The sequence below is a fragment of the Pholcus phalangioides genome, unplaced genomic scaffold (assembly GCF_987345545.1).
Source record: "Pholcus phalangioides strain wild (caught in Gottingen) unplaced genomic scaffold, Ppha-v1.0 ptg000015l_1, whole genome shotgun sequence".
Taxonomy (NCBI): Eukaryota; Metazoa; Arthropoda; class Arachnida; order Araneae; family Pholcidae; genus Pholcus; species Pholcus phalangioides.
This window is the reverse complement of record NW_028301608.1, coordinates 31,766,462-31,785,058: the sequence shown is the minus strand read 5'-3', so window position 1 is coordinate 31,785,058 and position 18,597 is coordinate 31,766,462. Positions and strand designations below refer to the sequence as shown.

General features: G+C 37.2%; 1 protein-coding gene across 1 annotated transcript; it reads left to right on the top strand.

Moving 5' to 3' along the window:
* Positions 1–2,989: 2,989 nt before the first annotated feature.
* Positions 2,990–12,634, top strand: LOC149075812 (zinc finger protein 346-like). The gene is made up of 2 exons (XM_089243325.1): positions 2,990–3,256; positions 11,287–12,634. Exon 2 carries the CDS (start codon positions 11,305–11,307, stop codon positions 12,406–12,408), a length of 1,104 nt encoding a protein of 367 aa, XP_089099451.1. The 5' UTR covers positions 2,990–3,256; positions 11,287–11,304; the 3' UTR covers positions 12,409–12,634.
* Positions 12,635–18,597: the final 5,963 nt, after the last annotated feature.

Below are 18,597 nucleotides of genomic sequence, written 5' to 3'. Positions count from 1 at the left end.
AGTACAACATTTCAGCGTATTGTCCTTTAGTTCACGTATTCCATAGTGGCTCAGTACAGGCGGCCGCCCATTTCGTCCGCGGTCTTCAACATTTCCAGTTTCTCGAACATGGGACACCAATCAGAAGATTGTTGTCTTATTGGGCACAGAAACATTTGGGAATTCATTTTTGATCGCCTCTGTCCGGACCGTTATGTGAGAGCAAAGCAGCGTAGAAAAAGACGATTTTATTTTACTTAAGGGGCCGTTCAAGTATTACGTAAGCAAATTTTTAGCCATTTTTGACCCCCCCCCCCTGTGAACGAAAGTCAGCAAAACGCTGACCCCCCCCCCTCCCTCCCTTGTCAGCAAAATTTCGTCATCAGTTCTGCTCCTCTGAATCCAACTCATATTTTCATAAAGGGTGGTTGATGGCGTAAGCATTATCCAAACCCCCCCCTTGTCATCAAAAGTCAACAAATCTGAAACCCCCCTCCCCCCATCGATGATGACGTAATACTTGAACGGCCCCTAATATACAAGTGAGACATGCGTCGAACGAACAGAACGTACTGATACATATATGGGGGAAAGAAGACACAAGTGAAAAAAAAGAGCCTTTATTTTCTTTCAAACCGAGCACAACTCAGGTCTATCACCATCTATGGGCGATTTACTACATAGTGAGTTGTACCGGAAGTGTAACTGTGTGTGCACCTAACCCACACCCCCTAAAAAAAAGAAGACACTCCCTCTTCTTCAGGGGGTGTTGACCTAACAGTCTGAGTGCTTATTTGATTTTCAGTGCCGCCATCTATATTTCAGAAGTGAAGTGAGTGATGTGTTTTGATTGAATTACTGATTTGTACTGTTTGTAGGTCTGTTGCTCTCTGTGGCGAGACTTTTTAAAGAGGAGATCGGATCGGATCGCATTCGCGCCTTGAAGTTGGGAACGTAACCTCGTACTATTCCCAACATCCTCAATAATGGCTTCAAACTAATGAGTTGAAAAATATTGTTTAATCATAAAAATTCTTTGCTTCTGGCAAAAAAATATCTTGATCATACAACAAACAAAGAACCACAGAGAGTATCAGTGAGCATGGAAAATTAAAAAAAAAAACGTCTTTCCATATTGAACAGTATAGTGCTGCTGTCTATAAAAAAAATTTTTAATTTACAATTAGTAGAATTTGAGATATTAATTTTTTTATAGCGGGTTGCGTGGCTTTTGGATCATCCTGTATTAAGCAAATGCTATAGCCCGAATGCTATTACAGTCGATCGAATACCGTTATAACGAAAATCTAGTTGTGACGAAAACTTTTCTAATCCTTAAGTAAGTTTAGATAGGAACAATGTATTGTAAATTCCGATATTACGAAATGGAAAATCCGTTTTAGCGAATTCAAAAACGAGTTTCTGAAAATCCACAAAAGAGAACGTTCTAAAAATGATCCCGTAATATCAGAGATTGGTAAGTCAGTGCTACGCGTAATGAATGTTTACTGTTTCTTCTGTTTCAAAATGAGTTAGCCTTGAAAGAGGGAACAGTTTTACATCAAAGAAAAACTCAAGATCATTTCTGAAGTAGATGTATGAGTAAATGAAAACAATATGGCATTCATTAAAATACGGCATATCCTCCATCTACTCTTGCAACACTTTTGAAAAATCAGAATAAGTTGGAATTTCAAATTGAAACAGCAGTTATGGGATCCCATAGAAAAAAATGACTTAGACTTAGTCATTTTTTTCTATAGATGTGAATGTAGCTATCTTTACAGGACATGCGGTTCAAGACATTTTCCGAAAAACATATATGGTTTCAGGACATTCATTCCCGAAATGTGCTACTTACCGGCCCAGTCATGAGAAACCACTTTGGAATTTGCATGTGCTTGTACATGCAAAATCTTTCATGCATTTGTTTCAAACATTACACGCGTTTCAGCATACGTATACTTTAGAGGAATTTGTTGTTTCTACGGCTTTCACAATACTTGCACAGAGAAAAAAAATCGAATTATTTTTCTGAAATATGTTAGGCAAACCTTATCCAAAGAAAAATAATAATAATAATTAAATACCTTAATGATTTTAGTTGCTTTTAGTTATTTTTCAAATTTAACTCTACATTCTTTTTATTACCTAGAACGTAAATAAAAGTAACCTTTTCCTAGGAATCAAATTCCACTACAACGAAATATTTTTAATGAATGTTAAATTTCGTAAAATGAGAAATTCCTTTATAACGAAATTTCGTTATAACGAAGTGATTTCTTCTGTCTCTTGGAGTTCGTTATAACGGGGTTCGACTGCACATGACAAAAAAAAATTATTATGAATATTTAAAAAAATATAGGATGCTGCACGCACCAGGGAACACGCTGTATTTATATGATTTATACAGATATGAATGGTTTTAAAATGTCAGTTATTGTTTGTGAGCTTGTTGAAGCAATATGTCTCCTACACACGTTTTATTTTCCTCCAAAATGCAAGGGTCAAAAATCATTCTTGCTCGGCTTGTCAAAAAATAGCAGCCATTCTGCTGGTAATTATAGAAATTTCATGAACAGCTCACAAGTAAACATCGAATGTTTAGGAGTTGCTTAAAAGCACCAATGCCGAAACGAGTTCAAAATACACAATTCCTTTATTATATAAGAAACTCATGTTGCTTTTTTGAGAGCAACACTGCCGAATAAAGGGTTAGCAAAAAAAAACTGGTTATTTCTGTAAAAAATTCGGGAATGTCAAAAACAAGTGAAAATACGGGATTTTCCAATAAAATACGGATCATATTGGTTACGTATTCAATCTCGAGTAAAAACAAAATTCAAAACTAAACAAAAATTCATGGTGTGGGGGAGAGAGAGAAAGTGACTCAGGACCACGTGACTTGCGAAACGGCTTATTTTCGTCACAGAAAAAAGAAGCAAACTGCAACTTTTGAGGGGGAAATGAAACCAAAACTGAAGTTTATCATTCTCACTTCTCCCGTCAAAAAGACTTGGTCAATATATTTATGTACATATTTTGTTGCTAGGACAGAAAACAAAAACGAAAAATCATCAAGGCTTTTAGTTCTTATCACGTGTTTTCCTCTTCGTTCTTCCCGTTTAGTTTCAGTTTCAGTTACCGCCTCATAAAATGCATCTTCGCGATAACTCCGAACAATTCTCTCGTAATTATATGTGTTGTAGTGTTGAAATTTTCATCTTAAAAAAAGTGAAGAGAAATTTGTATACTTCTTTCCAAGACGTTACACTAGGTAAGTAACTTAATAAATTTCGATCATTTTCAGAAGTTTTTTGGAACGAAGTCATTAATCTTAGTGTCAGAAGCACTGAGCTCGGGGCTGTAACTATGACGGGGTCCCAAGTTTCAGGAGGCTCCCCATTGAACTAATTATATAGGTTGTCCCAAATTGTTTGCACAGCGGATATCTCTGTAACCGCTGATTTTAGGAACCTACGTTCAATTGCGAAAAGATTTCATATGACGGGCGGTTACTCAAAATGTTTAAAATTTTTCCAAGTGGTCATATACATAAAAAAGTAAAATAAATTAACTTTTAATGTAGACCCTGAGTGCTAAAACTTTCAGTTAGTAGAGTGTGAAAGTAACTCTGAGAAGTCATTTATCAAAAATTGCATATTTGTGGTTCACAAATTGTGAAACGTGAGTTTAATTCGAAGTTGTAAAAATTGTCAAAATAGTTTTCAAAAAATGCTAGTGCTATTTATCGCGAATAAAAAAAAAAAATAAAATGGTTGAGTTCATTCGATTTGTGTGCAGTCCATAAAATTGCAACGTTTATGAGCAAATGAAAACTTGCCAACAGTGATAAAAGTTGCTAAAAAACATAGTGATTTTATAAAATATTTGATATCTTGATCAATATATTGCAATTAAAAAATATGAAATGTTTTTGCTAATGACGTTTCAGAGTAGTACCTACCTTTCAATAATTGGAATTTTTAGCTCACGGGACCCCTGTATAAAAATTTAATTTCTTTATTTTTCTTCTATGTATATGAAACCCCAAACAAATTTTGAGCAACTGCACGTCATTTGGAAACTTTTTGTAACTGACAGTATATTTCTAAAGTCAACGATTTCAGAGGTATCAAACCATTCGGGACGGCTTGTTTTAAGAAGGATCAGAGCATTGTTAGAGAACACGTTCGGAGCTAACAAAAATCTTATTTAATCGCGTTTAAGTCGATATGTACTATGTATAGTATATGCTCAAAAAATCTTATGCATTCTCATAACCTTTTAACATGGTCAAAAAAACCTTAAAAGCAATGTTCTAGTGGAAAAAATATCATTAAAAGCATATAGACAATCTTTGATTTATTTCCTTCTATTATATGCTTTGTTATGCCAGTACAATGCCTTATGTAACACTCCACTACTCAATTTTTTGTGAATTTTCAAACGGTATATATCAGGCTATTTTATTAGAGCCTGCATTAATATCGCATTATATTCCATGTATGCAAGATGCATGATGCAATAATGCATTTTTTCTTAATGTTTGGAAATTTGTAAAAAAAAATATTTTGAAGAGATTTAAGTAAAACAATGTATATTAAATGTATGATTTACTAATAACATTTACATGTATTAGACTAGCATATACAAAAATATGAGTACAAAATTTGTTCGCACCACGGTCATTTTCTGCACACGAGGGCTAATTAGACCAGGACCTACAATTTATTGCCGATTCCGAACGGCAGCCTTTTTTATACTCACCAGGAGGTTAATGCGCTAACCCCTCGGTGTGGGACTCCCCGTGGTAGCAATTTATTTCTGTGGTCATGTCGCCGTATCTGTTGTATCCCTATGTCAGGAAAGTTTACAAAATTTGAAATAAATCAAAGGTTAAACAGTACTTTCAATATATATATATGATATCACTGCTCAATCAAATTTTTTTTTCATGTTTTTAAGGAAATTTTTTAATGGTTTTAGGGTATACTGAGGCTGCTAATTCTGAATCTGGCATTGGTTTTGTCAGATTGGCTCTAGTTTTTGAGAAAAAGTGAAAATTAAATTTCACTGGTAGCATCGTATATATATAAGCAACGTACAATTCCCATTGAGATTTTGCATTATAAATAAATACAGTAAATCATTCGCAAAGATATTTCAGTGATTTGTGCGTGAGTTTTGGAGCACTGATTCCGAATCTAACAATGGTTTTTGTCAGATTGGCTCTAGTTTTTGAGAGAAAGGAAAAATTATATTTCAGTGGTAATACTAGTTTTAGTGGTAATACTATATTTCCAGTATCACTAGCATAAATAAGCAGCATACGAATCACATTGGTGAAAGTATGCATTATCTCAAAAACTAGAGCCAATTCGGCATAACCAATGGCAAATTTTTTCGATACGTCAATAATGGATGTAAGGGGACAGTTGGCCCCCTCTCGATAGGAGGCTCAAAAGTAGAGAGCAATGTAGGCATGTGTAGTGCTTTCAATGACTTTTTCGCGTCGGTTTTTAATGGAGATAATGATATTCGATATACGGGTGTTGCATGGGGTAATAAAACGCTCAACGATATTCAAGTGGAAGACGTGGAGGTCCTAAATCTTCTAAGAAATGTATGTGCAAGCAAAGCACCAGGACCAGATGATATCTATCCCAGGGTTCTCAGGGAAGGTGCTAATGAATTGTTGGGGCCAGTCGCACAGATATACAGGAGTAGTGTTGCTGAGGGTATCGTCCCGAGAGATTGGAAACTGGCTAACGTTGTTCCGATATTTAAGAAGGGTAGTAGAGAAGTGGTGTCTAATTATCGTCCAGTGAGTTTGACGAGCTCCCTCTCGAAAATTTTGGAAATTATCATCAAAAGGCAGTTTGTGAAGTGGATAGACGAGAATAATGTATTGTCGGATAATCAGCATGGGTTCAGGAAGGGGAAGTCATGTGTAACTAACCTCCTTTGCTTCTATGATTACGTGACTAAGGCTTTGGGTAAGAGCAAAAATGTCGACGTGGTTTACCTTGATTTCCAGAAGGCATTCGATCGGGTCCAACATGGCAAACTCTTGAAGCGTTTACACGAGATTGGAATAGGGGGCAACTTGCTGAATTGGATAGAATCGTGGTTAAGAGATAGGTCGCAACGAGTTATGGTGAACGGGGAATTCTCTGGTTGGACAGACGTCACAAGTGGAGTTCCTCAGGGAAGTGTCCTTGGCCCCATACTTTTTTCACTTTTTATCGATAAACTCGATCAGGGTATCGATGGAATTACTAGCAAATTCGCAGATGATGTGAAGCTAATGGGGGTAATCGGGAATGAAAGCGATAGGGAGTTGCTCCAGACCAACTTAAACAAGATTGCAGCATGGGCAAATGAATGGAGCATGACGTTTAGCGTAGATAAGTGCATGGTCGCTCATTTTGGTTCGAACAACCCACGGTTCTCTTACGAGTTGAATGGTGTCACTATCCCGGATGCAACTAGAGTCACCGATTTGGGAATTCTCATTGACGAGCGACTTAAGTTTTCTGAACATTGTTCAGCGGTTGTCAAAAAATCGAATAGAATGCTTGGTCTCATTTTCAAAAAGGTCTCTTCGCGTTCTCCTAAAGTCATTCTTCCGCTTTTTCGAGGCTTAGTTCGTCCTGGACTGGAGTATGCTGTAAGGTTTTGGAGACCATACCTACAGAGGGACATAGACTTGGTTGAAGGGGTGCAGAGAAGAGCTACGCGTGTCCTTATTGGCACACAGGGCTTGAGTTATGAAGAAAGACTTCATTTTTTGAATATGTTTACATTGGATGAACGCAGGTGTCGAGGAGATATGATCGAAGTGTTCAAAATTTTCAATGGGATGGATAGGATGGACCATGAACTTTTAGTACACCGCCAATCGACTGCTTTTACAAGGGGACACCAGTATCGATTGGTGAGGGACAATGCAAGGTTATGGTGTCGCAGGGAATTTTTCTCCAATAGGGTTGTTAATAAATGGAATAGCTTACCCCCGGAGGTAGTAAATTGTAACACAATTGACACGTTTAAAAAGAAATACGATAAACATGTTGGGGTAAATCGGGAAGCTATCCATTCTTAGAATAAGACAACCATAAGTATGCTTTATGGGCATTGTATAATATTTTATCACGTGTATATATTGTTTATAACTTGTGTTAATTGCATTTTTAATTGGGTTGCTGTATTTTTGAAACATATGACAACCATATTTTTATGGGCATCTTTTTATCAGCCACCTCGTTGGGCATTTTGCCTGTTGTGGTGTTGTATTTGTATTTATTTGTATTTGGCAGCTTTGGAATCAGCGCCCCAAAGTTACCCAAAACTCAGTGAAATATCTTTGCCAATGATGTACTGTGTTTGTTTTATTGTTTATAGCAAGCAGTCAAAGTGATTTGTACGCTGCTTATGGTGTTATCATTAAATTCAATTTTCACTTTATCTTAAAAATAGCCAATCCAAGAAAAATGCCAAATTCGAAATCAGAACCTCAAAATCATCTTAATATCACTGAAATATCTTTGAGAACAAAATCAGTGTTGAGCACTGTATTCTGTACTACAGTAGTGTTTCCCTAACTTTTTACACCATCTCCATCGCCACACACAACTTCCTCAGAACTTTCTGTCTTTTTCACATAGCTCAGGACTGAAGCCAACCAATAGGATCCTATTGGTTCTTCCGCCCCATCGGATTATTCCGTCATCCCCCCCCCCCCCAGGGTGTGGTATTCCCCACTTTGGGAAGAGCATGGTTTTTGAGGATTTTTGACCATATAAAAGTAGGGTTGGCCCGATTAATCGGGTCGGTTAATTGATCAATTTCTAATCGCAGTTGAGAATTTTAGGTAAGTTAATTGAATCCATATGAATCCGATTAAAATTCAAACAAAACTTTTATTGAAAGTTCAATAATTTATTTTGAAAATTTAGAGGAGGTATCGAAGCCCCATACCTCTTCTAAGGATCAAACCGATTAGATGTCTTAAATTAATTATATTCCTAGACATAACATTTGAGAGGAGTGACTGCATTTGAAAAATATCTGAATCAATATTTTGATCAAACTTTTCGACAAGGGAGAAATACAAGTCGATTCAACGAAAACTGGCGATGATTTCAGTTTTGAATTCGGTTTGAGATGGAAATTTTTTGGAAAGCAAGACCAAAATTTGTTATCTTCCAGTGAACAACAGTTTTCTTACTCAGCAAACATCAGATCCCTTCCCCCTTTCTTACTAATACCATATGGAAGCAATTTCTAAGGAAACAAGTAACAGTGTGTGAAGATAGAAAATAGTTTCCAAATCAGTGACTAGCCTAAAATGATTGATTTTCCAAAAAACGACAAAGATCCAAGTGAAGAAATTCCAGGATTTGACAAATATGTTCAGCATATTAAACTGTTTAAAGCTAGCTCCTTTAGTTGCTTAATCTGTTTCTATATATGATATTAGCAATTAATATTATGTAGTTATAAATAAGTTGCACATTTCACACGTATAAATGGCTAGTATTTGAAAATTTTCGATTAATCAATTAAAAAAATCTTTTATTAACCAGTTAAAAATTTTAATCCATTCCAAGCCATACTACGAATACATTTTTACATGAATACATAATTAGCATGAGCTACTATGCTTTTGAAAGTAAGTTTTCAATAATTTATTCCAAAATTTCACGCTAAAAAATAATTTAAAGTTCATTGTGTAACCTGAAGTATATGATCATTAATGATCAATTAATGTACAGTATGGTCAATAGAGGCAAATGTGAACAGGTGTAATTTGGAAAGCACATTACGTACCAGAAATACCATCGATATTTTTTACGAAACAAGGTGAATCGGGTGACAAGAGTCATTCCGAAGTCGTTCGCAATCGGCATGGGGGTGCCATTCAAGCCTCAAAAGTTTACATGCTTTGTTTGTGAAGCTGAGTTTAAAACCATCTATTGAATTTTGTGTCACGCTACAAAACTTTCTGTTTTAAGGACATTTTTTGAGGAAAAATAAGTGAAGAAATTTAATGTTTGTGAGGTTTATCTGCTGTTGTTTTTTAACATGAATTACAAACACAAACCGAGAATGAAAAATTTTAGGTTAGCGCGTATACATTTACCCCAAATTTTTCCTCATATGGGGGAAATGAGAACGAGTTTTGGGGGTGAATATGAACACCATTTTTAAGTTATTGTAGGCATAAAAACTTTAAATCTGTTTGCAAATGCTTAATTTTACCATATATTTTTGTTATTATCGCAGTTACCATAACCCGACATTATGTCTGAATGTCGAAAGAAGGCAGGGTCATCCTGCACGGCAGAGGGTGTCACAAATGCTATTGCAGATATGATAAACAGAAATAAAAGCTCCCATCGAGCAATAAATTATGAAATTCCAAAAGCTGTAATTTATAACGTAATCGGCAGAAAGAAACCTCCAATGAATTTAACTGGACCAGGTTGTTCCCAATTTTTACCACCTGAAGTGGGAATTCAAATTGTGAAATGCTTGCCAGCAAAGATGAAAAAAAATGGAGTCCCTCCTCCTGTGGTAAGTTGGAGCTGCGTCAGCTAGTTAAGGAATATGTTGAAACTAGAGGCTTTTTAAAACACCTTTTAAAAATGGGGTGCCGGAAGGAGACTACTTCACCACACACCAACTCCGGCTATATCGCTATACCGCTATTTACTGCCATTAATGAGTTGGGTTGGAGCCATCTATCGGTGGTCGCCTCAAGCTCGTTAAGGAAAATATCTTATTCTATATTCTTTTCCCGTTTCGAACCTGGGACCTGGCGGCAACACCGGAAGAAGACTGGTATTATGCGTTTATGAGAAGAAATCCTTTTCGTTCTTTGAAAAAGCCGAATACTTAAAAATACTTACCAGAATACTTACAAATACTTACAAGAAAAGATGCAAGGGGACCTTAAATTATCTCTCCCCAAGTCCCACCCTCCTTTCTAAGGACGCGTAGGCCACTTTTTCTTTTCTTCCCCCCCCCCTTTTGCAAGGTTTTCTTTGCAAAAGATTTTTACAACCCCCTTTCGCTTGTTTACCATATTTATGAAAATCTAACCCCCCACCCCCGGGTATAGGTCACACAATAATGTACTAAGTAGTTACTAGTTCACATTTACCCTGGTGAGTCAGAGGTAAATTCAAACAATACGTAGGAGAAGATATATATATATATATATATATATATATATATATATATATATATGCACACACAATATATATATATATATATATATATATGCACACACAATATATAAATAATATATATATATATATACACACACACAGGGCCATAGCTAGCCATTCCTGTGCCCTGTGCAAGAATTTGAATTTAGGTCCCTTCTGGCCTCATTCTGCCCCCCCCCCCATTCCAAGTGGGCCCTGTGTGGGTGCACCTGCCTAGTTACGGCCTTGTATATATACAGGGTGTTCTGTTAATGGACCGACAAACTCAGAAGGTTGTTAATAGACATCAAGAAGAACTAAAGAGTTGCAATGGAACATGGTTTCACAAACCACGTTGAGAGTGTGTAAATTGCGAAAATCACATGCAGGTTTCGACGTCACGCTGGAACGACAAAAAGTACAATAATAACTACAAAAAGATTTATTTGATTAATTATTGCAAGAGTTGTTGGAAGTGGCGGTCGCTGACATCATTGGACAGTCTACAACGACGTAAAAACAAGTCATGTCGTTGTATAACGACGTGAGCGTAATAGACCCCCCCGGATGCACTCGAAGATACCAGGTTGATGTTTGCCGCAGCGACGACAATCCGTGCGCGATATGAGATCCTCCTCGCGATGCTGCTTACGTCAGATATGTTGAGCGAACCCACGAAAGCATTCAGCGATCAACTGACACCAACTTTCGTCTCCTCTGGACTCAGAGCCTGTATGCGTTTTTAGCGATTTTCACCCTCTCAACGAGGTTTGCGACACCATGTTCCATCGCAATTTTTGTTCCTCTTGATGCCTACTAACAACCTTCTGAGTTTGTCGGTTCATTAACAGAACACCCTGTATATATTTAATTATATGTATTGTTTTATTTGAAATCTCAATGCAATTTGAAAGGGGCGTGACTTACTTATATACAAATTTGCACATTGAAAAAAAAAATGTTTGAGACATGTTTGAGAAAGTGAAAAAAACCGTTTCCATTTACCTCAGTTAACCCTATATTTAATAAATAAATAAATATATATATATATATTTTAAATACACTAACATTTCTTTTCCTTATCTCTTAGGTACGCATATGCTCTTGAATGATGGAACTGCTTAGAAGGAGTTATAAAGCACTGGATGAATATGATCTTCCAGAAATTGAGTGTGACACCTGCAATATAAAATTTTCTGGTGTCCAGCCTTACGAAAACCACCTCCTGGGTAAAAAACACAGGAAAATGGTAATGAAACTTCGGACGAAAAAAGAACTAAAACGGGTGGACTCAAATAATAGTCACGGTAGTGATGATGACGGTGGTACTGCATACGACGAAGCTCTGTACGAAAGTGTTCCGTACATCAAACCCTATGGCCGTTGCAATTTGTGTAAGAAGACCTTCTCCGGACCTGAAGGCCAGCATCAACATCTACTTAGTTCAGCACACGAGAGAAAAGTGGCTCAGATGAAGGTCAAAGAAAAAATCACGAAACTGAGTTCGGATCATGAAAATCACATCGTCATAAACGAAGAGGTCGACGAGGAAGACCCCACTCAGAATTTTGCCGAATGTAAAGTTTGCGAGAAAGTGTTCAACAACCCGATTTCCTTGACACAACACGTGAAAAGCGCCGCGCATCAGAGAAATGTCAGAGAACAGGCCGTAGAAAAAGATATGAAGTCCTACAGCTTAGATCCTGAAGAGTTCTCTTCCTCTTTGGGCTTCAAATATAAATGCAAGACATGCAACGCTTCGTTCCTCAACGTTAGATCCTTGGAAAGTCATCTTTCCAGCCGTCTCCATGCCAAGCAGAAACACAAGCAGGACATCCTCGATTTTCTGTCCAAGTACCCGGATCTGAAACAAGTACCGCCAGCTAACATCATGGTTTCAGACCACCAAAGTTCTGATGACGAGGAAGCGAAGTACTTCCCCTTGGAAACCCAGTCAAGTCTCTTCATCTGTAAGATATGCTCTTGTTCGTTTCCTGGTCCCGAGAGTGCCAAAGACCACGTACTGAGCAGGAAACATGCTAAGGTATTCAGAGAAATCCAAATGCAAATGGCTTCAAACAGTGCCGTACAAAAGGATGGAAATGAATCGAGTGTCTCTGTTCAGCAAGGGAACAATGGACTCCCGACCGGCAATGGTGATGCTATACCGACATTGCCACAAAACACAGATGACTTTGAAATTGTGCTCTGAAAACTTTATCTTATCCGTCGTGATTACAACGTAAATTTCGATCTTGAGTAGACATTCCATCGGAATTTTCGAGATGGTACATTATATGTCAAAACAATATTATTCTTTGTTTCTTTTGAAATATCTTGAATCTATAGAGTTCACGCTTGTGTGTGTGATATATATATACAGTGATTCAAAGGTAAAAGATTTTCTTGTTAAATAAAAAATAGCTTTTCATTTCTGTTTTCTTGCTTTCAGCATAACTTTTATGACTGTTTGATGATTGTCTTATTTTTATCTCACTTATTTTCAAAATGATCTCTAAGATTTGCAAAACAGTGAAATCTCATTACAACGATAAGGATATTCGATATAACGATTTTTTTTTTCAAATCTTGTTTAGAATCGTTTATAGTCTAATGTTAAACTCCTCTCAATAAACGGTATCCTTTATTGCGATAAACCCCCTCTATAACGAATTTCGAAACCGCTACAACGACATTATTTATCACTCAAATTATTATTATTTCACTCAAAATCACCTTCAATATATCTTCAAATTCCTCATCCGTGTTTATTCTTTCGAGGGTGTTTTGCACTATCCAAAAGGTTGCTGAAGCTACTTTTGTGTACTATACAAAAATGCTGTGCGGCAAACCACTTTACAGTGTGAAACAACTAACGGAATTTTGTTAATCAATAATAACTTTTTGTTGCAAATAAAATGCTTACAAATGCATTATATGGTGGTACAAACACCGCCAATGCCAATAGCAGCATAAATTTTGTAGCAACCTCTCAATATAACGATAACCTCTCTACAACGATTTTTTTTTTGGATCGCAGAGTATCGTTCACTATAATATACAGTCTGCAATTTAGTTGCATTAATAAAATAAATAAATTTGTAATAATGCATTAACCACTTCGCTTACAAGCAATTGGCAAGAAATTCGGATGATCTATGTTTGACGAATCGGCGATAAATATGGTAACCTTGTCCTAACCTAGCCGCATGTTAGGGAAAAGAAGGAAAGGAAAAGTAGAAAGGTAAGGGGAAAAAAAAACAAATGAAAGGAAAACAGTATAGTACATAAGTATAAGAGAGAGAGAGAGAGAGATATATACTTATCTATTTTATACCCTTTTGTCCCCACTTATCTGTAGTACTTACAGATAATAGAGTAGGTACGAAGTAGGTTTCTCTTTTCACCTTCACCTACCTGTTCTTTCTTTCGCTCTTAGTTACATCTAGTATAAGGATGCATCACGCAAATAAAAAGAACTACTTTTTTTCCCATAGGGATTAAAAACTGTTTTTAAACTGTTTTTATGAAAGTGACCCGTAAAAGAATCCCTCACGAATTCTCCTATTCTACTTATATAAACGACTCTTTGATCTCTGAGGTTTCCCAATATATTATTATAATATAATCATTATAATCTCTTCCGATCTCCGCTGGAACCTTCACGTTGATTATATCTTTAATAAATGTCTCCAAAAACTGTTTTTCCTTCGCCGTAACCTAAAATACTCCACTCGTCATGTTCGTCACTTGTGCTACCAAACATATATTCTCCCTGCCCTCTCCTATGCCTGTGAAGCCTGGGACCCCCAGACCCAAACCAACATGGACAAATTAGAATCTATCCAAAATAAGTCCACTCGTTTCATTTTCAACTGTTGGTCTTCACATGTCTCTATAACGGAACTCAAGCGACAACTCAATATCCAACCGCTCTCCTCTCTTCGACTTATCTCTCGTTTAACTTTTCTTTACAAACTCCTCAATGGGGTTTTTAATATTGACACATCGAATATTCTAATCCAACTTCACATTTCTCTGTTAGACTCAATCATTCCAAAAAATTACAGCCCATCTTTGCCCCTTCAGATTGTCACAAATTTAGCTTTTTCCCAAGAACTATTATCGACTGGAACAACCTACCATCAAATATTGTAGATTGCACTACGATTTCCGAATTTTCTCGTACCATCAATCGACACTTTTCCATATATAATTCCGCATCCTCTTGTGTAGGCCTCGGCCAAACAATATTGTATAAATAAATAAATAAATAATGTATAGCTTTATTAATTATTTCTTAATCAAAAAAATTTCTGCATCAAGTAAGAAAAAATTACTTTTATTTTTAAATATTTTAATTAAAAACTTCAGGCAATCGCTTGTGGAATTTTTGTTTTTCCACCTGGTGTGTAGATGTACAAATTTTTGGGATTACCAACACGCGAACAGGCGACGAAAAGCTGTCCGTGTGAAAAACAGGGCTCAAGTAGGTTGATACCTGTCACTGTCAACGACTGGCCTTGCGCTTTGTTGATCGTCATGGCAAAAGCTAAACCAATCAGGAACTGTAATTGCTTGAAAGTGAATGGCGTTTCTTCAGTAATAATTGGGATACGTGGAATGAAGACGTCTTCTCCTTTGGCACATTCAATTAGAATCATTGCTTCAAGGATGTAATTATGCAATTTCTTCACGCAGTGTCTGGTGCCATTGCAGAGTCTCGGTGTCTCAAAATTTCTTAAAAGCGTTATAGGTGCTCCGACTTTGAGGGCTAAGTTGTGTGGTGGCACACCCGTAATATCCAAAGAGCTTAGAAATTCTGCAAGATATAGAACTGTCTGCGCTGAGTGTGTGACAGTGTCAACCGATTTGTAAGATGTGGAGTCTCCTGGAATCATTTTTAGGATTTTTTCGTTGATCTTGTTCACACTGTCATTTTCCGGTGCCAGAATCACTCTCTCACAGTCACTCATGGTTTTTGTGATTTTGTTGAATGTTTGGGAAGACTTTGTCTCCAAGTTCTTGAACTGAGTTTAACAACTGGTAAAATCCATTTGGGAACGTAATCAGTGCAGTGCTTGGGTCTACGGGAACTCTTCCACTGCCAAGTTTGATCAACTGATGTGAAAATGATAGCAGTGAGTGCTGAGTCATTTTGCAGTTGAACTCGCATGTTGGTGGATAATGATAATTTTTTAACTTCGTGCCAGAGTGTTGATGATTTGAGGGAAGCATTGAGTTCATCAGCTGGCGTTGAACATTTTTATTCCTAGTTTTGTTCCCACATTTTTATTCCCACAAAAACCTACTACAGTCGTAGTTATTGTTCTCTGTTGTTAGTGACGTCATACGCATGGCCCCCACAAGGGGTGGGCTGACAAAGCTCCAGCCCTGGGGCCCAGAACGATTTTCACAATTTTTTTCTTTTTCACGCTATAAATTCATCATAAAAGGGCCCGTGAAAGTCTGGACGGGGGCCCGCAAAAGATCCCAGCCTAGGGGCCCTGCTCCAGGACGTGGGGGTCATGGTCATACGTCCAGCTTGTGCAGCGAATATTGTTCAAACGCCTTTCAAGCATTTTTTAAATTGAAACTATACCTCTACGATGTGCGGTTGATGAGATAATTAATGGCAGCATTGGTACTTACAGGACACCCTGTATATAGGCTAGCAGAAATACCCTGCGCTTCCCGGGTTTTCTTCAATTACTGGGAGGATTGGAAAGTGACAAACCGTTATAAACCAATAAACTGTTATAATGACAGAATTAAAGTTGTGGCAAACCATTGTAAAGGCATATATACACGTCTAAAACGCATTGTTAGGGAACCACGGTAACCAAAGTAAACGTTCCGAAAGTAATTGTTGAGGCCCCAAAACCATTGTTGCCCGACAGTTTTTCGCCCATTTCGGGTATTTGCTCAGCTCTGACGAACTTTTAAAGTAGCCTTCGGTTCAATCCCGGACCTGTTTGGTACATATGCAAAATCTGGCGATGATCGGTCTAAAACTGTAGATTTGTATAAAGAACATACTTTCACATTTATATATAAGATTCACAATAATTTAGAGCCCTCTGTTTGTTCTGGGTCCCTTTTGCCCACAAAAGAATAAGAAAATGAATGCATTTATTCATTTTGAATGGTAGAGTCCCCCTTTCGAGAGACGAATAAGTTTCCGCAACAAAGATTTTTCAGTTTCTTATCGCAGAAACCTGGTGTCAATGTTTTTAGTAATTACATAATTACAGTGGAACCTCTCCTTTAACGGACACTCCCCGTTAGTGGACACCTCCCGTTAACGAACACTTTTCTAATCCCCAGTCCCGTGGAATAGGGCTCTAATGTATTTCACTCCCCTTTAGCGGACAGTGAAATCATGCAAACTCTAATTTTTTCCAAATTCTAATTTGTAAATTGTTTTCATAAATCGATAATTTATCATATTCAACGGTTATTATGTAAAATCCTAAACTCGTATTGGCAAATATGGTAACCCGTCAATTAGTTACTTGATTAACTGAACATAACTATGATTCAGGATGTTGGTTCCGATGGTAATGTTGGTTTTGTTTGCACATGTTGATACGTGTGAAGAAAGCCAACACAACTGATAATTGTTGTTATAAACGTTTATTTATTCTTCACACTTATTGTAATTCAATTTTTATTGCTAAATATGTGTAGTGTGCGTATCGTGTACGGGTGAAAAAATAAACGGGTGAAAGGTTATAAATTTTTCTATATTTATCAGACTTTGCAACTTTATTTGGGAATTATGCATAATCACTGGTGAAAGTGACACACATAGTGAAATTTAATCAAACTTTCGTTATCCAGACGATTGGTAATTATGCATAACCACCGGTGTATCCCTTTTACACACAATAATATGTAAGAACCAATTACGACCGGGAAAAAAAACGTCATATAAATTCGTATAAACGAATTTATACTGCATTTGCATACCCCAATAGCGGACACTCCCCGTTAGCAGACAAAAGTTTTGATCCTATGGCTGTCCGTTATCGAGAGGTTCTACTGTACTGAAAAAATTTCAATTGATTTTTTATGATTTTTATTACCGTGAGTGCAAGGCCTCTCAAAGCGCGGGACTGATGAGACCGCACACCCCTAAAGACGGCTCCAACTCTAGTCAATTAAATTAATCGAATACAAAATATGAATGTAAAATAAATAGTCATGGTTGTTTGCAGTGCATGTATGAAGTAAATGAAAGCAACATGCCCCCCCCCCCGAGCTCTGTCTTCTCTTACCCCACCTTAGATGAGCCATGACTTTAAATGACGACCTCTTCTGGCAGTCGTCGGTCAGCTATGCATATATATAATGCAGTCCAATGCCTGGACGAGAGTTAATGTGAAGCACACACATGTGGAGAAACATATTTTTCTAATTTTTCTCAGCTTCTCTCATATATAGCTGCGTTCATCTGAAACAGAATCATTCATATCTAACACCATCCCGTCAAAGCAAAGTTATTGCATAGCAACACCAAGTTCCTTATCTCTCAGATCGCTCATTCTCGTTTAAATGGGGGCTACAAGGGGGGAACTTCTGATTAAAATTAATACCGAGAGTTGGAAAACAATTTTAAAAACCAATTATTTTGTTCTCTCTCAATGTTCAAAATATCTAACTTTTGTAGATTAAAGCCCATGAAATTCAATTATAAACTTAAAACTTTATTAAAACAAGCATTTTTATGGCAAGACATTTTTGCAAAAAAGCTTGAAATAGGCAAAAAAAGGCATTTTTTTGGCATTTTGCCTGAACTTCCGGGTTCTATATCAATAGTTCTTATAGCAATGACATTAAACACGTCACGTGATCTATCGAGGAATGATGTTTGGGATACCATTTCTCAGCAATGCCGAGGCAGAGACCGCTAATGTCAATCGATTTTTTAGGCAGCCAACTGAAGGGAGGGTGATTTTTTATCGCCAAAATATCATTCGCTTACCATGGAGGAAAGAATAAGGAGGGGATTATAACCTCCTTGTTCGCTTACACGTGAAAACTGTCCAGAACCGGCCTTGAATGATACTAAATGAAAATGATCCCGCGGACCACAGGTTGGGAAACACTGATTCCGAGAAAATCTTTTGAACGGGACATATGGTCTGAGATAAGATAAAAACATGTGATGTGGTCTGAACAAGTGATGAAGATCTTACCGAGTTCATTGACCGATTTCCTACTTGATGCAGAGAGTTCTGATTGGTTGTACGGTACAGAACAGAAGCAGACACGATACTTTGAAACATGTGGTTTTGTGGAATATTTTTTCTCAAGCAGGGGATGGCCCGAAGGCATAAAGCCCCGTATAATCAAAGAAGAAGAAACATGTGGTGGGGAAAGAGGGAAAAGAGACCGT

Bases quoted from the DNA above. Each gene is read 5' to 3' on its own strand.
- LOC149075812 (XM_089243325.1), top strand. From the start codon at position 11,305: ATGATGGAACTGCTTAGAAGGAGTTATAAAGCACTGGATGAATATGAT.